General features: G+C 39.0%; 3 protein-coding genes across 20 annotated transcripts in view; 1 reads left to right on the top strand and 2 right to left on the bottom strand.

Annotated features, from left to right (window-relative positions):
* LOC127363533 (uncharacterized) overlaps positions 1 to 21,491 on the top strand; it is a 33,054-nt gene extending 11,563 nt beyond the window's left edge. For 3 of the 5 annotated variants that reach the window (XM_051400082.1, XM_051400080.1, XM_051400079.1), the window contains 5 exons: positions 18,846 to 19,047; positions 19,201 to 19,284; positions 19,641 to 19,756; positions 19,856 to 20,065; positions 20,724 to 21,491. In XM_051400082.1, coding sequence (XP_051256042.1) covers positions 18,846 to 19,047; positions 19,201 to 19,284; positions 19,641 to 19,756; positions 19,856 to 19,885 — 432 coding nt within the window. In that variant the 3' untranslated portion in view covers positions 19,886 to 20,065; positions 20,724 to 21,491. Of the gene's footprint in view, positions 1 to 18,669; positions 19,048 to 19,200; positions 19,285 to 19,640; positions 19,757 to 19,855; positions 20,066 to 20,723 lie in introns of all 5 variants that reach the window. The other 2 variants (XM_051400081.1, XM_051400078.1) reach the window with 2 other exon arrangements.
* Positions 1 to 26,829, bottom strand: part of LOC127363541 (coxsackievirus and adenovirus receptor homolog) — a 46,342-nt gene that overhangs the window by 18,922 nt on the left and 591 nt on the right. Inside the window, exons 2-5 of one of the 9 annotated variants that reach the window (XR_007884874.1) lie at positions 24,609 to 24,664; positions 23,904 to 24,263; positions 23,625 to 23,806; positions 22,583 to 22,951 (exon numbers count right to left, since the gene is read on the bottom strand). The exons of 2 other annotated variants lie outside the window; for them this stretch is intronic. Coding sequence is in view for 6 of the 7 variants with exons in the window: in XM_051400097.1 (XP_051256057.1) it covers positions 22,761 to 22,951; positions 23,904 to 24,263; positions 24,609 to 24,664 (607 nt within the window). In the remaining variant the exon portion in view is untranslated. Of the gene's footprint in view, positions 1 to 22,582; positions 22,983 to 23,158; positions 23,807 to 23,903; positions 24,264 to 24,608; positions 24,665 to 26,829 lie in introns of those variants that run through there. 6 more of the 9 variants (XM_051400101.1, XM_051400097.1, XM_051400100.1 and 3 more) reach the window with 6 other exon arrangements.
* LOC127363543 (low affinity immunoglobulin gamma Fc region receptor II-b-like) lies at positions 6,491 to 15,355 on the bottom strand. 6 transcript variants are annotated; one of them, XM_051400104.1, is made up of 7 exons: positions 15,134 to 15,355; positions 12,406 to 12,598; positions 11,299 to 11,553; positions 10,599 to 10,844; positions 10,187 to 10,300; positions 7,956 to 8,027; positions 6,491 to 6,752 (listed from the first exon to the last, which is right to left on the bottom strand). In XM_051400104.1, exons 2-7 carry the CDS (start codon positions 12,548 to 12,550, stop codon positions 6,664 to 6,666), a joined length of 921 nt encoding a protein of 306 aa, XP_051256064.1. In that variant the 5' UTR covers positions 12,551 to 12,598; positions 15,134 to 15,355; the 3' UTR covers positions 6,491 to 6,663. The 6 variants fall into 6 exon arrangements, with proteins under 6 accessions (XP_051256064.1, XP_051256066.1, XP_051256063.1 ...); XM_051400106.1 differs by lacking the exon at positions 12,406 to 12,598; XM_051400103.1 differs by lacking the exon at positions 15,134 to 15,355 and having other exon boundaries at positions 12,406 to 15,094.

Here is a 26,829-nt window from a genome sequence, read left to right as displayed (position 1 = left end):
AACTGAAATTATATACGTTTTTTGACTCAAATTACTTACAGTTCATTACTGCATTTAGTTCAATTGTCATTTACTGTTAGCATTTGTATTAAAATATATAAATTTTACAGTGATATCAGATTCCTGTTCTTCATGTAGTGGAGCTACTTTTTCGGTTTTGTTGACTCCTCCTGACATGAAGTCTCATCGTCGTTTAAAATCAGGCCGAGGATGGTGGTGTTATCTGCAAACTTCACGTCATCAAACTCCATGCCTTGTGTGTTTCTAAAAGTAGGATAGTAGTGAATCTGGTTTCTTCCCCTCATTTTTACCTACTGTTTGTTGATAGGGGACAAGACTGTGTAACAACTGGAACTGTCACTACCAACATGATCCTGGTTGACTGATAACACAGCAGTCAGGATTATGGAGGCATTGACACTCCCAGTTTCCATCTTTTGTTTGAAATGTGATCCATAGATAGATTCATTTCATTTTCATAAATAATTCATTCACTGCTGCTCAGGAATTTTAAACTGTCAGTAGTTTCTATACGGACTATTTCTTTGGTAGAAAATAGCTCTAATAAAAACAGCTGACAGGAAAGTCTTTATAGAGATGTTGCTGTACAATATTTCTAAATCTCAACCACAAACCAAACTTCATTCAGTTTATATTAAGTTATATGATACATATTGCACTGCATGAGTACCTCTTGGCATAGGCAAAGGGTTTTAATTTGGGTTTAAACAGCATGAAGCATATCCTGACTACACATGGTAATACAGTGATGTGAGCTAAATAATGTTGAAACAAAGATTATTTAATTTAAATATTTTCAGCAAAATCAAGAAGGTTTTGTCGATGCGGTGTAAGAGGTGCAGATGTGTACTCAGTTATGCATTCAGGCGCGGAGGAAATGATGAGGAAAGGAATGAAGTAGTACCTCCAAGAATCATTTCAAAAATACATGCTGTGTTTCTAAAAATAGGATAGTAATGAATCTGTTTACATACTTTGAAATGATGCAACAGCAGGACAATCTGCTGATTGCAGCAGGTTTTAAATAGTTTCATTTTGGTTTTGTGATACATTCTTATTTTTGGGGATATTTAAAGTTTTTCTGATGTTTCTTATGTGAAGCGATTGTAACACTGTGCTCAAGACAACTTTCCCCTTGGGGACAATAAAGTTTACTGGACACGGGCACAATGAATGCAGTGACATTATGCAGGCTCTGCATAACATCAAACTCCATGTCTTCTGTGTGTTTTGTTGACCAGGCGTGAAAGTTCAGGTATAACAAGACGTACTCAGGTGTGTGCTCACTGTGAGGGAAAAGCTATGCATCAGGCAGTGGAGGAAATTTGTAACATTTGTAGTGAATGTGACACAGACCTCCTATCAGGCAAGGAGAACCATAACATCACACTGGAATGGACGTTCACAACCAACACTGACAGTTCCCCAACTCTCTTTTATCTACTGTAAACTGTTTACTGATCACAAGGTTTCAGTCCTGTATCATCTACATGAAGGTGTCGAGGTCTCGAGTCTCAGGATGAACGTTTGCAGGCGGTCCACTTGACACAGACGTCCTCGAGAAGGACGAATCAGACTTCATGTGTCCAGACTCAGGACTGAAGACTCAGGCCTGTACCTGTGTAAAGTGCTCACAAAGTATGGTGTCAGTGCTGGCAAATGTCTGCTCAGTGTCACTGGTAAGTTGTTTCAGTAGAACTCAGTATAAAGTATATAGTATACTGTACCGCAGCTGGAGTCTAAAGGCTAAAACACACCGGCGCCACGGTGCATCACATGATGCATGTGCAATCTGTGCACCAATGTCAACTGCGTCTTTCAAATGTGGCAGCATTTTTCTCCACACATGGAGTTAACCACAATGATCACCTGCCTGGAGCAGTTTAGAGATGGAACATAAATTGCTGTGACAGCATACCTCGGGTAAAACTGAACCACCTTTTATAGTAGGAATCTGGAAGTTATCATAGAGCTACTCCTGGAGTTACCTGGACAAGCCAGTTACCTCGCTTCGTAGAACAGCCCCGGGGTCAGGCTTGTCTTAAAAGCAGATCTGCATTGATGACAAATATTCCTTTGCTATTTCTACCAAATGCTGGTACAGACTTACAACAGCAGGTGGCGCAGTTGTCTCATTTAGCAGTTGAACCTTTTCAACTGTGAGGACCAACTGTTTACTTTTATCACACTAAAACTGATCATACGCTAGAAAATGTCTAAGACATTAGCTCAAAATCATTTGTGGATACTTTATTTAAACTCACCTGTCTTAATACCTGGAACCAGATACTGTTTATTTCTTGAAAAATGAAAGTTGCAGACTATTAATGCTTTCGTCCCTTTATGTCCCTTACAGCAGCTGCTGATAAGACCAAACCTAAAAGACCAACAGAGAGTCCACAACCAGAGGGTCCACAACCAGTTAGTCCACAACCAGAGACTCGGGGAAGGTTCGGCTTCTATGCTGGACTGGGACTGACAGCAGCAGCGCCTCTACTGGCTGTCTGTGCTAAACTCTGCTTTGCCTTCAGTCTTTGTTTCACTACATCTACTGATAAAGTAAACGTCTGTTTAATGGCATAACAGTTCATTTTGTCAGACAGCAAGCTTTTCTGCTTCTCTGTCACTGCATCCGTCCACCCTGTTGACCTCTGACCTTTCCACCCCTCTCAGCAGGATGAGAGAGAGAGAGGGGGGACTCACATCTGATTACGATGTTTTAACCGTATACAATGTATACAAGTATACTATATAGTATATTTTTACTCTTTTAAGTACTGTGTTGCTTTCTTTAGTTGTTTTTAAACATAAAACATTAATTATGATCATATTCATTATTGATTAAGTTGCTATGGCTACAGTTGTGTGTGTAGATGCAGCGAAATACACATAACATAACAAATGAATCAGACAATTGGAGCACATATTTTATTATATATATATATCTTTTTATATTTTCTTACATGTCAGTCACTTTTGTTTTATAGCACTTACCTTATGGAGGTAGATAGATAGATAGATAGATAGATAGATAGATAGATAGATAGATAGATAGATAGATAGATAGATAGATAGATAGATAGATAGATAGATAGATAGAGTCCTCCACTGTTAGTCCACCTACTATCAGAATCTCAACGGCATTACATCATTACTAACCCACCAGTTGATCGGCTCAAAAAAATCAATATAACAAGTCTCAGAAAAACCTGCACCACAGGAACCACCACAACCCCCAGAGAACAGTACCGGAACCGACCCTCTTCCTGTGGTTAAACACACACACACACACACACACACACACACACACATACACACACACACACACCCACAGTTAGAAGTGCAACATGATGAAACATGAATTTTAAATTAACTGTAGTTTATTAGACAGAATAAATTACCAACTATGTGTGCTGTCCACAGAACCAGCAGCAGCTTTAATAAATAATAAACTCAACAAATGTCAAGAAAGGAAAATATAAAATATAAAAACACAATTCAATTTTCAGCGTAACTGCCTTGTTAACTCACCTTGAAACACCCTCCATTCAAACTCAACAGAAACAAAATCAAACCATCTGTATCAGTCACTGTCACCAACACTGGTGTCCAACCGAGGCCTCTCCTGTCCCTCTCCTGTCCCCACAGTGTCCTCATCTGCCCCGGGGTAACAGTCCTGGGCTGGAGCCTCTGTGAATCATCTTGTTACTGCATTTCCTGCCGTCAAACTAGTCGAAATAAACCCTTAATTCACTGCAGTCAGATGTGTAATTATTCTGGCTCTACAGCTGTTTTCTCACTGTGTGTGTGTGTGTTTGTGTGTTTGTGTTTGTGTGTGTGTGTGTTGCTGGGCGGCTCTCATTCTTTGGAGGCCGACCATTAAATGAGCTGCTAAAAAAAACACGCTAAAAATAGCCCAATCAATCACCCGATACCATTATGGTCGTCATTGTTTCCTTGTTTCTTCAGGAGTGGCTGATAAGGCTTGATATTGATCTGTCAATGTTAAAAATAGCCTGTTGACACACTGTCAGACATAACAACAAAGATCTGTTTTTATTCTTACCCGCATTTAATCAATTTTTCCATTCCATTTAATCCCTAATATTATTTTTCCCAGTACTGTAACTAATTGCTAATACATTTCAGTACTAATATTACAGTTACCTCAAATAAAAAACTAAAAGTAATTAGCTGAAACTGTACTTTTGTTGAAACCCCCTATTGATTGGATCCATTTTTGTAATTATGGAGGAAATTAGCTTGAAAGCTGGAGATACTTATATTTAAGGGCTGGAAATATCCCATTACTTTGATTTGAACACATAAAACTGACTTGAATCTATTTAAATTTAATTGGATTTTAAATATAAACTAGTTTAACTAATTACTGATGGCAGGGAGTAATACGTAAAGAGAGGATATTCCTTTTAAAAAAGAGTAATGAGTAATAAATTAAATATTTAGAGTAACTAGCCCAACACTGAATATAATACACACCTGTTGGATCTCTCCACCCACTCTTGGTCTCGGATGCAAATACTGAATAAATATCTTTTGTGATGTTTCAGAGGAAAGGACCTAGAGAACATATATCCTGCTGCCTTTATGCTAACTTCTCACAAAGTATGCAAAAGGATGCAAACGAGAGCTGCGGGGAAGAGACACGAAGATGAAGGTTACCAGGCGTCAGTCTTAAAGGTCCAGTGTGTAACATTTAGGAGGATGTATTGGCACGATGGAATATATCTGTATGTTTTCATCAGTGAATACGCACCAGAAACCTTAGAATGAGCCATTTTTATTTACAGTGGGAGCGGGTCCTCTTCCATGGAGGGCGTCATGTTAAACCTCCATGTTTCTACAGTAGCCCCGAACAGACAAACCAAACGCTGGCTCTACACAGGGCTTTTATGCCTTTTTTGTCGAGGTCTCACAACCCTTACCGTTTCTCCTTCATGCTTGGAAGGCTGAGCTATATATTTAAATGATTGCAATCTTCAGCTTCATCATTGATGCCACTAAATCTTACACACTGGTCCTTTAAGCTGTGTCAGTCACTTATGACATAAGTCAAAATCTTACTGTTTACCATAACTGATTAGCCTATTTAGTATTACTACTGTTGTTAATTATAATGTTTTAGTCTTATTTGTTAATGATTACTTGCACGTTTGCTATCTGCACAATAATAATAATAGAACATGTGTATGTTAATTGTATGGTAAAATACTAACAAGCTGCTGCTTTGTGTGATGCCACAACACTTTGCACATGATGTAAAGTCACAGTCACATGTATCGTCAGCTTGTTTTCAGACCATAGGAGGAAACTGGACACCCTTGAGAGCATCTGTTACTTCCCCAAACTACAGCAAACAAACCAGCTGGCTGACAGGTGGGATTAAAAAAACTCTCCCTAATTAGGGAAACAATCCATGCTTGGAGTCTCTACAAGGATGCTACTATTATTTCCTTGATGTTGATGTCAGGAAAGTGTAAGTCTATCGTCCCTGGAGCCTAACAGGAAGATTAGTCAGGGGTTTTTGAAGGCGAGGTGTTTCCATGTACAGGCTAACTGAGAGGTTCTTCCTGATGAGGGGAATGAACAAACCATGCAATGGAAAGAACTGAGCAACAAGGATGCTATAGACTCTTTACTAATTATCTACCAGGAATGTAGAACAGGGAAAAACCAAAGCTTTTAAGACATCATTATTTGCTGGAAGTTAGATGAGAAGTTTGTTTGCACTTCTCATTCTGATCATCTAACTGTAACTGGTAAGAAAATTTTCCTAAAATGTAAAACTTTTCCTTTAAATCTTTCTGTTGTTTCAGTAGCATTTCAATAACTATGTGAATGTGAAGCAGCTCCTAACTACACAGTGAAACACACTGATGTAAATGCAGTTGAAACAATGATTATTTGTAATCTAACTGTCCGAAAATGTCATCAAAATCAGTGCCTAGGAGGTTCTCCTGATCAGGTATTAAAGTTCAGTTTTGACGAGGTTTCCCCTGAGCTAAAAGGTATGTGTTGATGCATTCCTGTAGTGGAGTTAATCATTAGCAGAAGGAATGAGGAAGTGGCAGTTCAAATAGGTTATTTACAGTGTGAGACTAACAATAGATGTGTTTCTACTACCAGCGAACTAGTTGGATTACTCTGAAACTATACACCCACACTGGTATGTTGTTAACTTATTGACCAGCTGAACACATCACAGCTTCAGTTTCAGGTAATTTTCTGTTGGGACAAACTCAGAAACTCCCTGTGGGTTCAGATTGTTATGTTATGCTTCAGTCTTCAGCTCACATTATTTTCACAAATTTCCAACAGCAACTGAAACAAAAGCTCTCAGTTTTGTTGTTTTTATCAGGGGATTTAAACACGTGTTTGTGTGTAATTATGTATTTGTTTATCTGTGTCCATATTGCAGCAACAAAAACTTCTGTGAAATCCCTGTTGGTTAAGTGGAGCAGTTTCATTTTATTAAATGCAAATGCTAAAAAATAAAAGACAAAACCTGAGAGACAGAGCGGACAAATAAAACTAAAGTTAAAGAAATGCTCAATCATTTTCAGCAAGGTCCCAAAAAAACTGTAATCCACTTTTCAACAAAGAGATATTTAAGTTATATTATCAGATAGATTTCAGCACTGGCTCTGTTGCTTCCTCTCTGGTGGCTCCTGGTTTGAGTAGTGAGTAGAAGGTTGATGTATCGTCGATTTCTGAGGAAGACACACACATTCAATATATTAAACAGTGAGGTACAGTACTGTAAGTGGTGGACAGTGTTCACTAGAAACAAAGCCTACAAACTCTCTCTGTGTCAAATGAAATCAGTCCAATTCTTGTTGGTATTAACATTAAGCCGACATTATTACCAAAGCTAAATTACATATTATGAAATACTATGACATTCTACATTCTCTGATCTTGTAGACTTACAGTGACAGAAAACATGACTCAACAGGTTGTCTCTCTTTCAGTGTGACATGCTTAGTTTCACTGATCTTTCCTAAAAGGCTTTGAAATAAAGTATACGCTCATTCAATGGTGAAAGAAGAATCTCACAATATCACAGTTGAGAAATATTCTGTTACAAGTAAAACTCGTATTCAAACAAGTAAATATATACCAATAGGTGAGGCTAGTTTTACTGTAGTGCTGGATAGTTTAATCTATACTAATGCATTATAATATTTGTTGATTATATTTTGTTTCAATAATTTCACTCTGCAATGTAACTAGTAAGCAAAGTGTTAAATATGAAGTGTTGTAAGTGTAATATGTTGTGGAGTTAAAGTATAAACTGGAACTACCTCAAAGTACCTCAAATGTAATCAATCAATCACAACACTACTTGAGTAAACACAGTGCTTTGATTGTTGGGATCGGAAATTTCTGGACTGTAAGATGACGTTTTTACTTTGTAACGAAAAAGAAAAAAAGTACGGGTATTCCTAGTTAAACAATAATCTCACTCATCCCGTACCACTGAAAGCAAGATTAGATTCCCTGGTTTTTCTTTAGTTTCTGCCTATACCTCTCAGTCTAGTCATAAACAATTGCACATGGCCAAGAGGGTTATTACACAACCACACAATTTGAGGAACTAAGTGGTTACTCACAGTATGTGCTGACATATTAAAACATAATACAGCACAAAGGTTCTTGTGTAAACTTCACACCTTTCTGATTAACAGAAGAAGAACGGGTGTAGCTTTATAAACTGTAAATGTCTGTTCCTACTATTTCAGCTGTAGTTCAATATCTCAGTGGAATAATATGAATATGTGTCCTGATATTGTTTTACATTTATTATATCAACCGTTGCTAATTAATGTTAGACTGTGGTCTGTAACAGTGTGTTTGTGTGTGTGTGTGTGTGTGTGTGTGTGTGTGTGTGTGTGTGTGTGTGTGTGTGTTACCTCTGTCCCTATTTGGTTGCACTTCCTGAGTGATGGTGACATCCGTGTACGACACATCTGAGTTGATTTTACCTGCAGAACAACACTTTATATAATTTAATTCATATTTTTTTAGGCAAATTCCAAGGATTCAGAAAAGCCAACCGGGGTATGGGTAAGGATATTTTTCAGCAAACATTCTGCATAGTTACACTTTATATCTTAAATTGAACAAAAGCAAAAAGCACCTAATTGGAAGGTTGTGGGTTCGATCTCTGGCTCCTGGTGCCACATGTCGAAGTATCCTTGAGCAAGATACTGAACCCCAAATTGCTCCCGATGCCGTGCATTGGTGTGTGAATGTGTATGAGTGTTAGTTTCTCTTCGATGGACTTTGCCGTCACTGAGTGAATGTGTGTGAAAGGGTGAATGTGGCACGTAGTGTAAAAGCGCTTTGAGTGGTTGGAAGACTAGAAAGGCCCTATACAAGTACAGGTCCATTTACCATTTACCATGTTGGGAGAAAAAAACGAAAACCTCCTCAACTGTTAAGCACGGGGGTGGCTCTATCATGCTTTGGGGTTTTGTTGCAGCCAGTGGCACAGGAAACATTGCACACGTAAAGTAGGTACACAAGTAAATACCAGCAAATTCTAGATGCAAACATTACACTGTGTTAAAAAAGCTAAATCTGGAAAGAGGAAAGCTTCTACAACAGGATAATGATCCTAAACATCCCTCAAAATCCACCATGGACTACCTCAATAGACGACCCCCTGACTTAAATATAATTGAAAATCTGTGGGTAGATCTTAAAAGGGCTGTGCATGCAAGACGGCCAGAAAATATTGCAGAACTAGAAGCGTTTTGCAAGGTTTGACATAGGTAGCCCAAACTTTTGCACGTCCCACAATTTTATTTTTTTAATTTTCTGGTTGTGTTTTCAAAAAGTACTTGAAGCCATTATCTTTATCTTCATCTTCACAGTCATATAGTCAGAGGTAGTGTTTATTTCTATAAAAACTAATAGTGTTGCAGTCTAAAATTATTCTTTAACTCCATATTTGTTAGTGGTTTTGTCTTATTTCACTTAATTTGCACTTTCAGGGAGTTCAGATCTCAGGAGGCCTGTAAAACACCTGCAAAACATTTAACAACGATAACGTTTCAATCGTAATCTTCATGTATGTATCATGTATTGCAATATTAAAAGGTCCAACGCTCACCGACTTTAATTCCAGTTTTCTGAAAGAATATTTAAATAATTTAACTAACAATGTATTGATTTTATCAACCAAACCTGTACTTTAGTTAACGTAGGCACTACAGAGAAGTTCGCGTGACACCAAAAACTAAAAAGATTCCACCTCTCATTGATAAACACAAAGACTTTGGTTGATTTGCTGAACATAAAAGAAAAAGTATGTTTGTTTCTTAAGTAAGAAGTGACACTCCCAGATTGTTTGTTTTTGATCTTTTTGTTTGAAGTGAGATTCATTCATTTTTAGAAACAATTCCTTAACTGCATTTCAGTTATTTAAAATGCGTCATAAAGTTCTAATAAAAGACGTGCTGTTGTTTTCTTCATATTTTCTTTCTTAGTCTCTGTCCATGCTGCTGTGTATTCAAAGACACTATTCAGCTCGTTATTCTGATGTGTCCAGTTTTAAACCTTTTTCCCACATAAAGGGCCACTTTGTCAGTTGTTTCATTTTTAAAAAGGGCTTAATAATTTCCTTAAACAGCTGTCACTGTAGTTTTTAGCAGATGTTACTCCAACTGGAGTAAATTGTGCATTTGTTGGGGACTGTTTTCCGCTGGGGAGTAATACACGTCTGGTGCTCTAGTGAGTATTTACAGCAGCAGGACAGTGTGTGTGTGGGACAAATAATGAGTCAAAATAAACTACAGTGTGTGTGTGTGTTTACTGTGTGTGTGGTAATGAACAGGTCACCCAGTGCAAGTGTGACACATTGATGCTCTTTGGCACAGAGGGGGAAGATATATCAGGCGTTGGATACACAGTGGTGGGGTAAATATAGTGGTTTGGTGTTTTCAAGGGGATTTGTTGTCAATAAGAAAAATGCAACATCACCATTAAAATGTATCATTCCTGATGTTGTCTTGCGTGCTACTGTTTAAAAAGAACCACAATCTGCTTGAAATAGGTGTTTTGTGTGACTCTTCTAGTTTGCAGAAGTAATCCTGAAACTTCAGCAAAAATCCTTTTACATATATGAAAACAGGCTGACCTTTGCGACTCCTCCAGAGAAGCAGCAGAATCACCACGACTAGCAAGAGGCAGACGCCCACCACAGGAAGCAGAATGTGTGCAAGGGGGGAATGAAAAGATTCAGGACGCCCAGCTTTAACACAACAGATGAGGGGAAAAAAAGCCACAGTTTGACCTCAATGCAAACACAACAACAGCTCTGTCTATATGCTGCAGGCTTTGTGCTAAGCTAGGCTAAAAGCATCCTGGACAGATCTCTCCAAACACACAGAGATTACATTTATCTAACTCCTAATGTTCAGAAAATCATCTCTTTCATTCTTTGACCTTTTTGAAAATATGTGTCTATCCAGGAAAGATGCCATTAACACATGAAACTAAATAACACCCTGCAGACAAGACTATAACAGCGTGGCTGAAGATCATCTCACCTCTGACAGCCAGCCAGCTGTCTGGTGATTGAGCTCCAGAGATGCTACACTTGTAGAGACCTTCATCGGACTTTAAAACACTGAGGATGCTCAAATTTCCCGAAGAGCTGTTCCCAATGAGGAGGCCATTTTTATAAAATTCAGCTGTGATATTGGAGGAGAATGTCATCTTGTTGGTGCAGCGCAGAGTCACATTTTCTCCCTCAGGCACAGGAAGGACGGGACTCTCCAGGATGACAGAGCCACCTGTGTGACACAACGGCAGAAAGACCAGAAAATATTTTAGAGCTCAAAAAGCCTTAAAGTCTAATACCTTCCTGGAGTCTTTGCTGGTTGCCAACAAGCCAAGACTGCTTTCTACCTGCTTAACGGCTCCAGCTACTTATGTAGGTCCGACTATTCCTTTACTACGACCACCTTTGATACAAAGAGACTACCATCAATGTCCGCACAATGGCAGGAGGTCCTTCACCGGGACCACATTAATGCAGGATTGCCATGAAATTTGGTACAGACATTCATAGTGCCCAGGTGATGCCTCGAATTTTCCTCTCGTGCCACTGTGAGCTTGATATTTGTGGTTTTAAGTAAAACATGTGGTCGATTGCCATGGAATTTCCCCTATAGAGTCTTGTTTTTTCCTAAAACACCTTCTAGTGAGACAGTTAATGGCTGCAGTTGGTAGTTTGGTGAAACCCACCGGTTACAGTGATGTTGACGGCACTGCTGCACTCTCCAGCTCCAGACTCACACCAGTACACTCCAGTGTCTACTGGGTAAGGGTCAGCAAGAAGGCACAGTGACTCGTTTCTTTTGCCCCACGTTGTGGAACACTCTGCGTTCATGTTTGTGGATGTGTTTCTCTTAACCCGCCATTCAGAGGCATCCCCACAGCTCAGTCTAATCGACTCATATTGAAAGAACTGGGTTCTGCTGGGAAAGACTCTTAAAGAGGCTGCAAGAAGAAGAGAGAGGATGACAAATTGAGATTTTCATTGTAAATGTGTTCACAATGCGGAAAACAAAGTCCTGTGAATACTTGCAGAGGTGAACAACCACTCAAACCAATATGCAACCTTCATTGCATTTCGTTGCTTCCTTGTTTCACTACGGATATGATTCGAATAATGAAAGCAGCTCAAAGGTTTCCAGTTCTCTGGAACTTCTGGGCAAAAGAATGATTCGACAATTTTTTGACAATGGTTGGATCCATCTTTCTGGTGTATGAGAAGCTGTGAATTGATTCTGTTGAGTTTATTTTCTATTAATAATGCCAAATGGGTGCTTGCCGCCTAGAGTAACCAATGCAATGTAAGCCCACACATTGACACCATCTGCCTCTTCACAACCTTTGCAGTTGCACATTGTGAGATAACATGTAACCAAAACTTCACAAATCACCCACGAATCTGAATCTGAAGTCAGCGTCAAGTAACATGGACAGTTTTAAAAGAAATGCTGTATCTCGTTCGTGCTGAGGCGAACAACATGCAGAGAATATCTGGTCGTGAAGGGGAGCGGAGGGTTTTGTGTTGGACTGTTTACGGTTTTGTTGTCTTCCTACTCTCACGGTAACACGACTGTAATTAATTAGTATTTGCTTCAACTCAATTCACAACAAAATAAAAACCTCCGGACGTCACAGACAATAACTTCAACGAGACAAAGAAAATATAGTAACATGTACAGACATTATTTAGTAGAACTATTTATTGATTCATAGCAGCAAAATAACTATTGTAAATTCTATTCTACAGTAAATGTTTGATAAATAAACAGTAAAATACTAGAACGCTTTAGTACTCACCGACAATAGTGCACAGTGTCATGAGCTCCATGCCTGGTCGTTGATCGACTGATACTAACACTGACAGTGACAGTGAGGGGCGCATCACGCCCCTGAGCTGACTGTCTGTCACCTTGTTTGTGCAGGATGTGTGTAAGTGTTGCATTTTTAAAACCACAAATGAGAAATGTTTTACTTTCTTCAATCTGATGACCTATAATGTGTAAACACAAGAAGGTGTATAGGAATTTTTTAATCGTCTCCTGCAAATGAAAGTGGTGCACAGGGCCCACATCAACAGCATGCAGGTTAATGGTAAATGGACCTTTCCCATTTGTGCTGGCGTTGATTGTGGCTTTGCAGCTTTTGGAGGAAGGTCATTTTAAGACTTTCCTCGATCGATTCTGGATGTAAAAATACCTCAATATCAATAAAGTTAGTTTGTCTCTAAGGCACAAATGTTGTAAAAATATTAAGTCAACACTCATGCATCATATCATTGCTTAGCTTTTCTGTCAGTTAAACGTATTATTATGAAGAATTGGAAAGTACATAAACCACGTTGCTTTTATTTGGCGCCCCATGTACACAAGACTGAGTCCTTCCTACAGCGGTTGTGGGGGTCGACTCCGACCTGTGGCCCTTTGCTGCGTGTCCTCCCCTCTCCGCTGTCACGATCCATTAAAGGCAATAAAAGGCCTCAAACAAATGTATTTCTTTATATAATTTGATAATGCGATGTTATACCAAAACTAGTGTTTAGGAATTGTATTATCTACTTTTAAATAGAAAACCATGCTGTTTATTTGGAGGATAGATGTAAACATACATAACCTACACATATAGATTCTGTAAAACACAATTTTTTTAGCAAACATTCTGCATAGCTACATTTTCTATCATAAATTGTAGTTCGGACAAAAAAGGAGCTGCATTTCACGAAATGAAAAACTCCTCAACTGTTAAGCAATGAAAAGAAGAAGAAAGTGCATGAGAAGCTGTGAATTGATTCTGTTGAGTTTATTTTCTATTAATAATGCCTAATGGGTGCTTGCCGCCTAGAGTAACCAATGCAATGTAAGCACACACATTGACACCATCTGCCTCTTCACAACCTTTGCAGTTGCACAATGTGAGATAACATGTAACCAAAACTTCACAGATCACCCACGAATCTGAACCTGAAGTCAGCATCAAGTAAAAGCTTCTAAATAGAAAACCATGCTGTTTATTTGGAGGAACGTCCTACGGGAGAATCTCAAGTTAACCCATGAGTTATGGGTATTCCAGTTTTCATTAGCTGCTGCACCACCCATCTGCTGGAAAATACTCAAATTGTGCCACTCAGAGGGGGCTCATATATGTTTTATACAGGACTGCATCACCCTTTTAATAGTGGTAAGAATATATCATCTGACAGCACTTACTGACATTAAAGAGAACATTTCAGGCATTAAGAATGACCGATTGGTGACCTATTGCCACACTAATGTGCACACAAGTAATGAGCACTGAGTCAGTGTGTAATAATGATAACACCATGGCATGGCTCTTTCTGCTTGCAGTATGATTTGACAAGAAGAGAGGAAAAACAATTAAGTTACAATCTTATCACAATGAGATCTTGTGATCATCAGGGGAACCATGAAATAGATTAAGTAAGTTAAGTAATTATTAAGTAATGAGCACTGAGTCAGCAAATCAAACACGTGTCACAGTGAGAACGCCAAATAATGAGAGGGAAATCACTTGAAAAATAATGTCATGGGACTTTTCAGCTGGCAGTATCATTTGGCAAGAAGAGAAGAAAAACAATTAAGTTCACAATAACATCTTGTGATCATGGACACATGGAGAACCACATGAGACAGATTAGTCCATGTTTTACTTTGATTCATTAACACATAGTACATTTCAGTCTCTGACATAATAAACAGCCCACGGATCCCCAACACCGCCAGTAAATGCGAACTTTTAACATTTAGTCAAACTTTGTTTTCATCAATAACACAGCAGGATAAACAACACAGGAATATAGTATTATCTTCTTAAGTTACAGCCCAAGAAGCCCCACGCAGCACCCCTGAAATCAGTCTATTTCCCACGGTCTGGGGACAAGAAACACCCCGTTGCACTGCGAGCATGGAGCCTTCCGTTGAACCAGGCAGGAAGCGCACACAGACCACAGACACCCGGGGAGGAGTGCGGTACTGTTGCATTGTAACGACGGTAAGAGCCAAAGGTATACGCCGGTTCCTCGCTACCTAAAATGAGGTGTGCAGCCTCCCCACCAAACCCAGGACCGGACCCCCTGACACGGCTGACAGAACAGCAGCCTCCCGCCCCGGTGCCACAGCCAGGAGCTAAAATAAAGCGCACACTTCTCTCCCAGCCTGATCCTCCTCACCCCTCTGACACAGGTGAGTCTGTTTACTGTATCCTAACACACATATAGCCTCAAACAAAGCGTTATGCTCACACTATTACACATTATAACTGTACTTTACTGTAAAAAGTCCAATAGTAGTGTTAATGGTGTCATGGTAATAACCATGAAACTGTGGGGGATTCCCCTGCATTGTTTTTGGTTTCCTTCCTGCAGCTGTAATCGATCCAGTGAAACCCTCAGTGGCTGTGAGCCACATGTATCTTTCAGAGTAATATTACTGTTGTATTATTATTATTATTTCCGACACTACAAGATCACTGCAAAATATTTTTTATTATCAAAAAATAAAAAACTCCATACCTCGAGTGCAGTCTGCAGGTGAGGACAGCCCGGTGCGCCTCCGACAGATCAGTGTCCATATAAGATGGTACAATTCTCCAGCAAGGGGCCACTCAGGGTCTGCTGGGGGCCCTCGTGTGTGTGCATCATCCAGAACAACACAAATATTTTTATCTTTGTTGTACTGAAGGTGCTACTCAGTAGGTTAGCCATGTTTCATGCAATGCTAGACGATACTTCCACGTCCACGTTGAGTCGTGTAAATGGGCGTGGTGGTTTGTTAATAAACTCTGAACAGCTGTTCCTACCATCACTGTAATGTCTCTCTGGATATGAACACAGTGTGTGTGCAGTTAGGACTTTAAATGGACCTGGAGGAGCTCAGTGTTTCTCTCTCTCTCACCATCTTGTTGCTGTTTTTCGCCTACACACCTGTTGAAGGTAAACTCTACTATTATTATATTTTCCAGATTATTTTGTACCCTGAACGATAGACAAAGGAAACTGTGTTAAATGTTTTACTCATGAAGCCTTGCTGCTTTTCAGCGACCATGAAGTATTAAAGCTGGATGTTGTCTATATCTCTATGCCACTGTTGGTTGTAGCATCTGTTGACTGAACAAAAGCTTTATCATCATCTAACACATTTTAGCCTAAACAAGTAAAGATATCAGCAATAATTCTGATATATAAGCTATAGATTCTAATATTAATATGATGTTGTTATATTGTCTGTGAATATTCTCTGAGATATGTTTAGTTTACTGATTTCTTTAGACCTATATACTAACACTAACCTACCTCATTGGCTGAAATAACAACCTGAGGATGATCATTGATGAGGGAATAATCCATGTGCTTTTCCAGTAAACATTTTGATACTACTAATATGTAGTCAGGAAGATAAAATAGACTTTATTGATCCCACACTGGAGAAATTCACTTGTTACAGCATTTCTAGATGTAACACAGCAGATAAGAAAAGAAGAAATACACATTAAATAACAAAGCAGCACTGGTCCTTATGGCGCTGTGATCGTCGCTTTCACCAGCCAAACACCACTGTCAATATCGTTGCCATTGGGGGGCTACAGAGTGCTTCCCAGTCTGTTGTCTCAAAGCAGTCTCTGAGCCTATAGCACTGTACTAGCACAGTGATGAGGAAGGGCAGCCAGGCTCAGTGTATCTTCTTGACACAGGCTAATCAAAGGTTTTATATTTTATTAAGTAGATTGTGTGGCAGAAAAGTTAAATAAAGGGCATAACTAAAGTAAATACAGACTGAGAGTGAGTCAGACAGAGAGTGAGACAGAGAGTCAGACAGAGAGTCAGACAGAGAGATAACAAAACAGTCAATTTACTATGGAGGACTGAAAATGCCACAATTAAATAAATAAATACACCATTAAATAATTACTTAAATGTGTCATTAATTAATTAAAATTGGAAGGCGAGTCTGGACCCAGACACCGTCCTATGCGGACCCAGACCTATAATCAATTAATTATTGAGGATTCTAAATTTTGATGGGGAGCTTCTTCTTCTTAACCAGCAGCGGTGTCAGGCTTTCTGAAAGCCACACATCAGCTGCCGGGAGAGGGCAGGGTGGTGATGATGACACCGTTGCAAATGCAATGATGATTGGCTGGGTGGGCGGGTGCCAAGACAGAGACAATGGCGACGAGCTAGGGAAATTCAAAGGTAGCGATATCAAACTGGAAGTACCGACACTACTACTGGCTTACTGAAGTTAAAGGCAAGAATGTTTATGTAACGTGTGAATTTTATTTTCAATATTTATTTTGTATATATTTTTATTTCTATGCATATGGCCGGCTGCAATCTATTGAGTTCAAATAAATACCAAATGTTCTAAAATACTGTATATAGTGTTTTATTCTTTATTCAGTGATTATAAACATCTTTAACGTTATAGAAGATGTTATAGAATGTAATTATAGACGATAAAAAATAACGTCACAGTTACTTTGCTGAGTAACTAATTACTTTTACAATGTGGTAACTGAGTTACTAACTCAGTTACCACTCAAGCTGCTGCTACACTTTATTTTTCAAAGTTAAACACTTTATTTTATTTTTTAGACTTAGCAGAGGATGTGGAAGCAGGAGCTGCTGACCCAGAGCATGTAGCGAGTAAAGCAGAGGAACTTATTGAAGTTCTTGGAGTTATTTCCGCACTTTCTGACCAAGACATTGACCACAGAGGGACTGCAGATTTATAAGAAGTAGTCCAATAGCGCCACCCAGTGTATTGGAATGTGTTCACTAGCTCTGCATCGATCCATTATCTGGAATTGATTTGTCTTGGCTTAATGCGCAGGGTAACCAATCAGGCGTTAGGATCCGCCTACCAACTTTTGATGCGTGAGTTTGACAGTTTTAAGTAATTCATGAAGCACTGCAACGCAGGACCATGAAATGTAAATGTAAATAGTGAAATAATTATATATGTATTTACATTAAATGAATCGGTTTTTGAATTAATTAATGACACATTTAAGTAATTATTTAATGGTGTATTTATTTATTTAATTGTGGCACTTTCAGTCCTCCATAATTTACAGGCTTCGGTTAGAAAGATGAAGATGAAAAATAAATTTCTCCTTTCAGCACGACAACGACCCAAAGCATGCATCCAAATCAACAGAAGCATGTTTTTTTGCAATGGCCCAGCTAAAGCCCAGACCTGAATCGTACTGAACTTCCGTGCGCAGGACATTTGAAGCACTTATGCAAAGAGAGTGGGCAAATATTTCCGAGTCAAATTGTGGCCATGCAAATAGGCTCCTACCCAAAAAGACTGTGTGCTGTAATAAAATCAAAAGGAGCTTCAACAAAGTATTAGTTTAAGGGTGTGCACACTTATGCAACCGGGTTATTGTACGTTTTTTATTTTTCCCCCTAAAAGTTTATTTTTCAACACTCATGTAATTGGTCAAATTAAAGGTAGAAAAAGTTCTAACATGATTGATCTTTGTCTCATTTTTTTACAGCACAATAACCTGGCATTATAACAGAGAAGTGTGGACTTTATATATCCACTGTATCTGTTATAACTTGTTTAAGATAGTCTGACGTGTCAATGGAGACATCAGGCTATTTTTAATATTTGAGAAGTGGAGCTCTCTCAGTACTTTTTTCAATTTCTAATTAAATCTGTGGTTTAGTTTAGTTTCCGTCCTGTGTCCCTGTTTGTACTTTCAGATGTCAGTTTGATTTTACTGTATCAGGCTCACTTCCAGCTGCTACATTTAATTTAAAGGGGGTTTAATCAAGATACAATGCAAGTAGTTCAGAGAGGCACTTCTCTTTTCCAGTTGTCTCAAGGATTTAAAGAAAATGTCATTTATAAATGGCACAAAGCTTGTAGTAACTTTAATAAATCTACACTTGTGAATGTAAAATGTACCTATAATGAAACACTGGACTTCTTAATAGTGGAACACTGGAGGTGTTTAACCATAGACATGCAGCAAAGCAGATTCCAGACCTCCCTCGCTTTCCAACAGATCTTAAATGTATCCTCCATTTTTCAGGTCAGTCTCAGGTGGTCGGTTCCCCTCAGCCAATCATTGCTGCTCCAGGTGATGATGTTATCCTGCCGTGTCACGTGGTGCCTCAGGTCAATGTGGCGGGACTGACGGTGGAGTGGTCGAGGCCAGACATCCAGCCTGACCCCAAAGACAGGCTGAGCCGGGTGGAGTATGTGCACCTGTACAGGGACACCCGCGAGGACACAGACATGAAGCTCTCTACATACGTCAGGAGGACAGAGCTGTTCACAGACGGCTTGAGACAAGGAAACATATCACTCAAGATCATGAATGTGACTCTTGAAGACAAAGGGAGATACAGATGTTTCATCCCCAAGTTAAAGAGCCGAATAAAGTTTTCAATTGTTCATCTTGTTGTTGGTGAGTTAATCTGTTAAGGTTGAGAAAATCAATTTTTATGATATTATGAAAATTATACGATCAGTGTTTGTCAGCAACTTGTGTTCCTGATGCAAACTACTATTGTCTGTATGTCTGTAAGTCATTATGAATCAATTCTGTGTGTTCTTCCAGAGCCAGATTATGGTAAAACCGGGACAACAGAGACGCCGCTGCAACCCACAATTCTCCAAACTCCTGATCCGACGGATTTTAAAGGTGAAAATAAATATTAATTCCAGCTTTACATAATTATCAGCAGCTGCTTCACATTACAAGTGTTCAACTAGTAAAACACAAGGTAGCTTTTATGCATCACTAAACTCGAAAGTTTGGGTACCGCCCACAGCATCTGATTGGTTACATGTTACAAATAATAGCCTTTAAACACTGAAGGCTGCTGTGCCACAAACAGACGTATGGAAGTTTAGTTACAACACTAGAGGAAACATAATGTATTTGTCAACAGGACTGAAATCTTAAGGATTATAACTTTAATCTCAATGTCAGTGACATTCATGTTGTGTGTTTATTTCAGTAGCTCTCATCATCTCTGTTTTGATTGTTCCTATCAGGTGGTTGGTCCAGGCGGAGCAGACTGGTCCCATTGGTGTTTGTCTGCATCTTGGCAGTGGTCCTGATGGTCGGTGGAGTCGTGGTATATTTGATACAGAAAAGTCAAAAACAAGAAGTACGTCAGAGACTTTAATTCAGTGCTGGAAAGTAAAAGAAATGTCTATTTTGGGAGACAGTTGACTAATTAATCATTTTATTTTATTTGTCCCTTCAGCTCATAAAGGTACCTATAGCCTGTATATAGTGCCTTGCTCAAGGGCACAATGCTGGACGTTGCTAACAGAGATGAGAGCACTACCGGCGGATCTTACTAATTAGTTCAACGATTCAAACCAGCGACCCCTCCAGCCACAGCTGGAGACACTGGATCTGCGGAAGAGAGGATTTATGTGTGGAGTGAAACAAACTACCAGCAGGAAATCCTGTAAGTTGCTCCGTTTTGAACCCTAACCATTGACCATGTGACATCTGGAGAGTTCCAACGTTTGAACAAATGTTGACTTCATGTCATGAAAGTGAGCGATGAGAGTATTTAGTTTGAAGGCATCTTAACTTTCTTTTAATTAACTATTTATGGTATTTTGCACTGAAGCACTTTATTGAAAATGGACTGCTCCCAAAAGTGAAGCCAAAACATCTTGATTGACCCCAGTTAGCCCTGACCTAAAAAAAACTCAAAGTACACGTCAATCTTGGTTATTTGATGCAATAAAAAGAGGGTTTTCACAGCGGGACTTCAATACCGCTGAGCCAAGCCTGATTACAGCTGCACAGACTCAAAATGGCGTCTCCAGAGCAAGATGACAGCAGCTGTATCCGGGATACTTTGGCTTCATTTTGATAGAGTGGACTAGTCGGACGTCTATCTCCAAATTGCTTGTGTGGGGTTTTTGTTTGATGCAAAGCAGCATTTCATCTCTATTTTTATAACTCTGCATTACAGGGGAAGTTATTTGAATACTTTGGGGCGGTTGCAACCTAAATACACACCACGTTATTTATGTCATGAGGCAGTTTAAATGTACTGAGGTGGTGTAGCAACAGAATCGAAAGCCATCTGCTCTCTTTCTCTTTATCTGCAGCTCGCCTGCAGCTTGTGGACATGGCAACATCATATGCTGGATTTTTTTCCCCCTTCCTGAACACGTTTGGTTTCGACATGGAAAAGGACACCCTGGATGAGAGCTTTTTAAAATGTTTTGAATTACTGGCTCTTTCCAGTGACTGACCCCAAACCAGCTGTCGCTACCACACACATTTTCACATTCATTTCTCAGTTTTGCGGAATGCACCTGCAGATTTTTTTAGGGTTTTTTTTGCAAATTTAAATCAGAGCCAATTTACTTTTACATAAAAAAGTGTTCTCTACTTTCTTAACAGCAACTGGCAAAGTGCCTTTGAGCAGGGCACCTAACTCGTTCTAAAAGAGTAACCAGTAGAGTTTTATTCTTGTTTTTTATTTAGAAATGTTCCAACAAAAGCTGGTCTTTTTCTTTGATTAACCATTATTTTTCAATGTTCTTTCCTTTCTGATGTTGTGCTGGGCATCTTCATCATAGTGGTTGCATGTATTAGATTATATAGATCTTAAAAGCTACCTGTTATGTTCTTGCCACTGCTGTGTTTAAGGTGTCTGTTCATTTCAGTTGTTTTGAGGATGTATCATGTTACTTTGCTACTAATTTATTTGCCCGTCATATGAAGTGCTTTACATTTTTGTGAAAAAATATTAATTTATTGAGAAGAAGACTTTCTCAAATGTTATTGAAAGTTCAATTGGATTAATGATAGCCACATTTTAAGTGGCACTGTTTATGGCAGTTCCCAAATAAACCACATGGATGAATGAATACATTGTGTTTACATCATGTGCGCTGTGACTATCTGTGTCCATACATTCAGCCCAAATACAGCAGTGAGTTATGGACAGAGCCGTATGTCAGCCGTCTGTACTCTATTCTGGCCCTATGTTAGATCAGACAAGTTTCAGCACTGTTGTTTGCTTCCTCATTTAACTATTTGTCAGGGGCGCCCTTGTAGCTCATCTGGTCAAGAGAGGAGACAGAGAGACAGATTGGCTGAGATATGCTGTGTCAAGTGGTTACTATATCTGGTCCACCTAGGGCTGTATTACATTACTTTATTTGGGCTGAATGTAAGCGGGTGACCAATACAGTTCTTATATCTAAATAAAACCTCTCAGGCCTTTTTCTAGCAACGTGGCTCTCTACATCATCACCTGTCAGCATGTTGCCATTATAACTTCACAATGTGTTTTCTAATTATAGTAGAAATATGTAGTAATATAGAATCGGGGAAGCACTCTGTGGAAACCAAAGGTAGGTGAGAATGACTAAGAGGTGTCAAAACAACTTAATTTGTTGTTTTATAGAACAGATATGTGTTATCCAGAGCTGGTGGAAAATATTTGGTTTCCTCCTCCAGTTCCAAAGGTCATGGGGCGATTAGTCAGTTGAAGTATTTGAGAAACTTATACAACAAAATGACTTGCATTTTTAAATCAAATGTCACTTTTTGGGAGTACATTTCAAATTCCAATGTGTAGACCTTCATTGTGCTACTTAATCGTGTATCTGTATGAATGCTCTGCAGACATTTTATCAAAAAGCTCGTGTTTAACTTTGATTGACATGTTGAGCCTCCCTCTGGTGTGCGTGGAAGGAGGAAAAAAAACCATGCAGACTGAACGTTACCACCTGTGTATATTCCCTCCACAAAAAAAGACACTGTTGAGAGGAAATATGTGGGACTGTTCCTGTTGTGTTCTTCACACAGTAACTTTTTACTTCACAGTAAAACAAAAAATTTCAAACTTTCAAGTCAAACAAGGACAAACCACATTCACTAAGTAATTTAACCAAAATTAAAATGAAGAATCAGCGACCAGGAAATAGTTCTCGGAAAATAATTAATTTCTGTCATAGACATGTTTATTCAGCAGTAAAGTACAAAAATACAATTAAAAAAGTTCATTAAAAGGTACGCCAACTGCATCTACACACACAGCTGCTGCCATAGCAACTTAATCAATAATGAATATGATCATAATGAATGTTTTATGTTTAAAAACAACAACACAAAGTAACACATCTGTATAATCAGTAGATTTTTTTAAAAAGAAGACTGAAGGCAAAGAGTTTAGAGTATGGCACAGCCAGGAGAGCTGCTGCGGTCAGTCCCAGTGCAAAGTAGAGGCCGATCCTTCCCCGAGTCTCTGGTCTCTCTGGTTGTGGACTCTCTGGTTGTGGTCTCACTGTTGCTCTCTGAGGTTTGGGCTTATCAGCAGCTGCTGTAAGTGACAGAAAAATGTGGATGATTGTCTGAAATAGAACACCCAATAACCACAGCTGATTTACAGGGAGAAAAAATCTGCAGTAACACAACGCTTGATAACGTTGGCATTTCTTTCAGTAAAAAAGAAAGTCCGGTCAAGAAGGGTTGATGTGGCAGTAATTCCTTAAACAAAGTCAGTTCTATTTATGTTGATTAATTATCATTCTAGTTTATTAAAAAATGATGGACAGTAGTCACAATAGACAATAGTCACACTAGCAGCATGGCTCTATGTCCAGACTGAGATATCTCAACAACTATTATAATGATCCAGATCTGTACAGAATCCAAGGTGCCCAGAAGATGAATCCCACTGATTTTGGTCTGTCCCTTCCTGTTCCTCTGGCGCCACCATGTGGTTAACATTTGTGGTTTTGAATGAAATGTTAGATGGACTGACATGAAATTTAGGACAGACATTCACGTCCTCATCAGGATGAATTCTCACTTTGGTGAACCTCCGACTTTTCTTTTTGTGCCATCATCACGTCAAAATATTATTTTGTCCGATACTTTGGTGTATGTAAGTCAGCTATAATTTGTGTTGTGTTAATCATGTTAAACTAAGACTACAGCATTGGGTGGTAATAGCAAAGGAGAGTTTGTCATCAGTGCAGATCTGCTGTTACCACAAGCCTGAACAGCTCCGGGAGATTAGGCTTGTTCGAGATGAGCCAGGCCTGCGCAGAATCGGTCACCGGCGAAGCACAACGCATGCTGGTTAGATTCGGGTCCAACTTGACTGCTCCTTTCCGTCACCTCCTCCTGCTGCTGCCGCCTGATATCCTCCACTTTCCAGACTGCTTCCTGTCTGTGCCAGGGGCAGCACTTGAGGCACGTCATATAATGATAAAACCCTTAAGACTCTTAGTCGTGTTATCCTACTGAGTTCTACTGAACCAACTTACCAGTGACACTGAGCTGACTTTTGACAGCACTGACACCATACTTTGTGAGCACTTTACACAGGTACAGGCCCGAGTCTTCAGTCCTGAGTCTGGACACATGAAGTCTGATTCGTCCTTCTCTGAGGACGTCTGTGTCGCAGTGGACTCGTCCTGCAAACTGTGCATCCTGAGACTCTGAGACCTCGACACCTTCATGTAGATGAAACAGGACTGAAACCTTGTGATCAGTAAACAGTTTACAGTAGATATAAAGAGAGTTGAGGGAACTGTCAGTGTTGGTTGTGAACGTCCATTCCAGTGTGATGTTATCGTTCTCCTCTGCCTGATAGGAGGTCTGTGTCACATTCACTACAAATGTTCCTGTTGAGGAGACAGAGAGGGAAAGTGAGGACCAGACAGACTTTACCATGTGAGCCTTTAAACTCCATCTAGAGATGTTCTTGTGGAGAGTTTAGTGTCCTGTGATGATCTCTGTTCTATCAGAGGCTGGTATTTCTCATCAAGCCAAATTCAAATTCTCATTGTACCTGACTAACAGCGTGCTCTTATAAACAAAGTTAAGTCCTAAAAGATACAACAGTATACAAAAGGTGCAAGATACCAAGAATTATACAGTCTAAGCAAAAACTGAATCTAGAGCACCTTCCCAAGTGCAATTATCATTCAATTATCTTGATGGGTAATAAAGTGAAGGTGTAAACTAACCACAGAAACAGGAGGTCAGGTTGATGAGCAGCAGGATGCTGCAGATCATCTTCTGCCTGTGAGAGGAGACAGTGGGGGAAGAGTCATAAACAAATGAGGTCAAAGTTCATCACACATGTGAGGGAGACAATGTACAGCACCAAGCCTTATTTATAATGTTGTAGCAGAGCATCGTGGGTTCACCTAACTGAATAAGTTTCATAAGGAAATGATAAACAGGACATAGAGAACCAGTCAGGGCAGTCATACCGGACTCTCTGCACACTCTCTGCAACTTTGGGACCCAAAACAGGATCTTGTAATCTTTTGTAATCTACAGCTTTGGATGCAGGAATCTACATCTACCGCACGATGGCTTCAGTGAGTTAGAAAAGCTGCTGTTGTCCACTGTTAATTCAGCTCAATGGCACTCTCTCACCATGTACAACTTTGCAACCTTGTAGGCGCATTGATTGTGCAAGCTGTTTCTCTGGATATCAGTGCATCCGGAGACGATGTATCAACTAGCCCGAACACATTCGGCTACTCAGGTTGCTCAGGTCAGGTGGCAGGTGTCTGTTTTGGAATATTGCTTCAGAAAAAAGTTTATGTTTATTATGCATAGTTTGTTTCAATACGCCCTGCACGCTGACAACGTTGAATTGTTTGCAGTCATGCCAATAAAGTCACTTGAAATTAATTAGTTAATTGAAGTCCCAATCCTAAATATGTAACCACGGTGATATGTCTTTCACTGTTCACGAGACAAATAAGTGCTACTGTCTAATGTAATGAGTTTACACCATATTGGTTAAATTATAGATGATACTCGGACGTCGTTCCCCTGAAGGCATCATGGAGCTGCACTATAAAGATGACAGAAACACTGAAGTAAAGAGCTGCATGGTGTACGTGCAGCAACAGGACAGTTTCTAAAAGGAAAAAGAAAAACCAGAACATGTCAGTGACCCGTGTGTGGTTATTTTGGGATGTGATCGACTGATATGCGTCGAGGTTTGCTATGAGCTGAGCACACAATGTTGTAGACAATCAAGGTGAATGAAAGTTTGAATATCTGGAGCACTTGACAACACATCCTAATAAAAATAAGTAAGTTAACATAAATTATGATTAATTACAAAGGCTGCAAACACTTTGGAGTCACTCCCAGTCCAGCTCCAACAACAGACTCAAAAACTCTTTCGTCCCCCTGGCCATCAGACTGTACAACAGCTCTCAGTAAAGGCAGGGAGGACAATAGATAATAGACAATGGACAATTTCTATCTGTATTTTGCACATCCATTTGCACTATTTTACTTCCATTTGCACTGTTTAATGTCTGCACCGTTTATTGTAGCTACTGTTAATTTTATATATATTATATATATATATCTATATATATAATACGTTATATTTTATCTTCTATTTTATTTTTAATTCTATTCTTAAGGTTAGGGATTTTAATTTTAGTCTAATGTATTTTTTATGTATACTTTATATTTTATCTTCTATTTTATTTTTAATTCTATTCTTAAGGTTAGGGATTTTAATTTTAGTTTAATGTATGTTTTGTATTTTGTATGCTACTGGATACTTGAATTTCCCTCGGGATAAATAAAGTATCCATCTATCTATCTATCTATCTATCTATCTATCTATCTATCTATCTATCTATCTACTCCCAACTCAAAATGTTTTGAAGCAAATTGGTTGTTTTGACTGCCCTTAAACGTGTGCAGTGTTTTAAATACTGACGACCTGATTCCAGTTTGTTCCACTGACTCATTTTCTTTAAGTAGACTTTATATCATTACAGAAATGTAAGCATTATAATGCTGTAAAGCTTATTTCAATATATCAATTATAAGGGCCAAGTGACCAAATGATCGACCAAAGTGTCAATGTTTGTTTGTCACATAAAAGAAAAGAAAGTAAATTCGCTAAAATTTTGATAATCAATTAATTATAAATTATTTTTAGCGTTGGAAGCTGTTTTGACAGGTAACGTAATAATTTGATTTGGTGGAAGAAAAACGAGTATGAACTTGGTGTTTACATTTGTATGAAGAAGTCGCATTTAAGTTAGTTAAGTCAATTCTGTTCACACATTTTAAATAAGTTTGGAAAAATGCTGCATATGAGTGTAAATTCAATCGACTGAATGGAATTAGTACAATTAACATAATTTAGTCAAGTTACCTTAACAACAAATATTTGAGTTACTTCCACACAAATGGTTT

The sequence above is a fragment of the Dicentrarchus labrax genome, unplaced genomic scaffold (genome assembly GCF_905237075.1).
Source record: "Dicentrarchus labrax unplaced genomic scaffold, dlabrax2021, whole genome shotgun sequence".
Lineage (NCBI taxonomy): Eukaryota > Metazoa > Chordata > Actinopteri > Moronidae > Dicentrarchus > Dicentrarchus labrax.
This window is presented reverse-complemented; position numbering and strand designations above follow the sequence as displayed.

Coding starts and splice junctions, on each gene's coding strand:
- LOC127363543 (XM_051400104.1), bottom strand. CDS start 12,550: ATGCAACACTTACACACATCCTGCACAAACAAGGTGACAGACAGTCAG. Junction 8,028..10,186: donor TCTCTGGAGGAGTCGCAAAG/GTCAGCCTGTTT, acceptor GTTGTTCTGCAG/GTAAAATCAACTCAGATGTG. Junction 6,753..7,955: donor GCAACCAAATAGGGACAGAG/GTAACACACACA, acceptor TGTCTTCCTCAG/AAATCGACGATACATCAACC.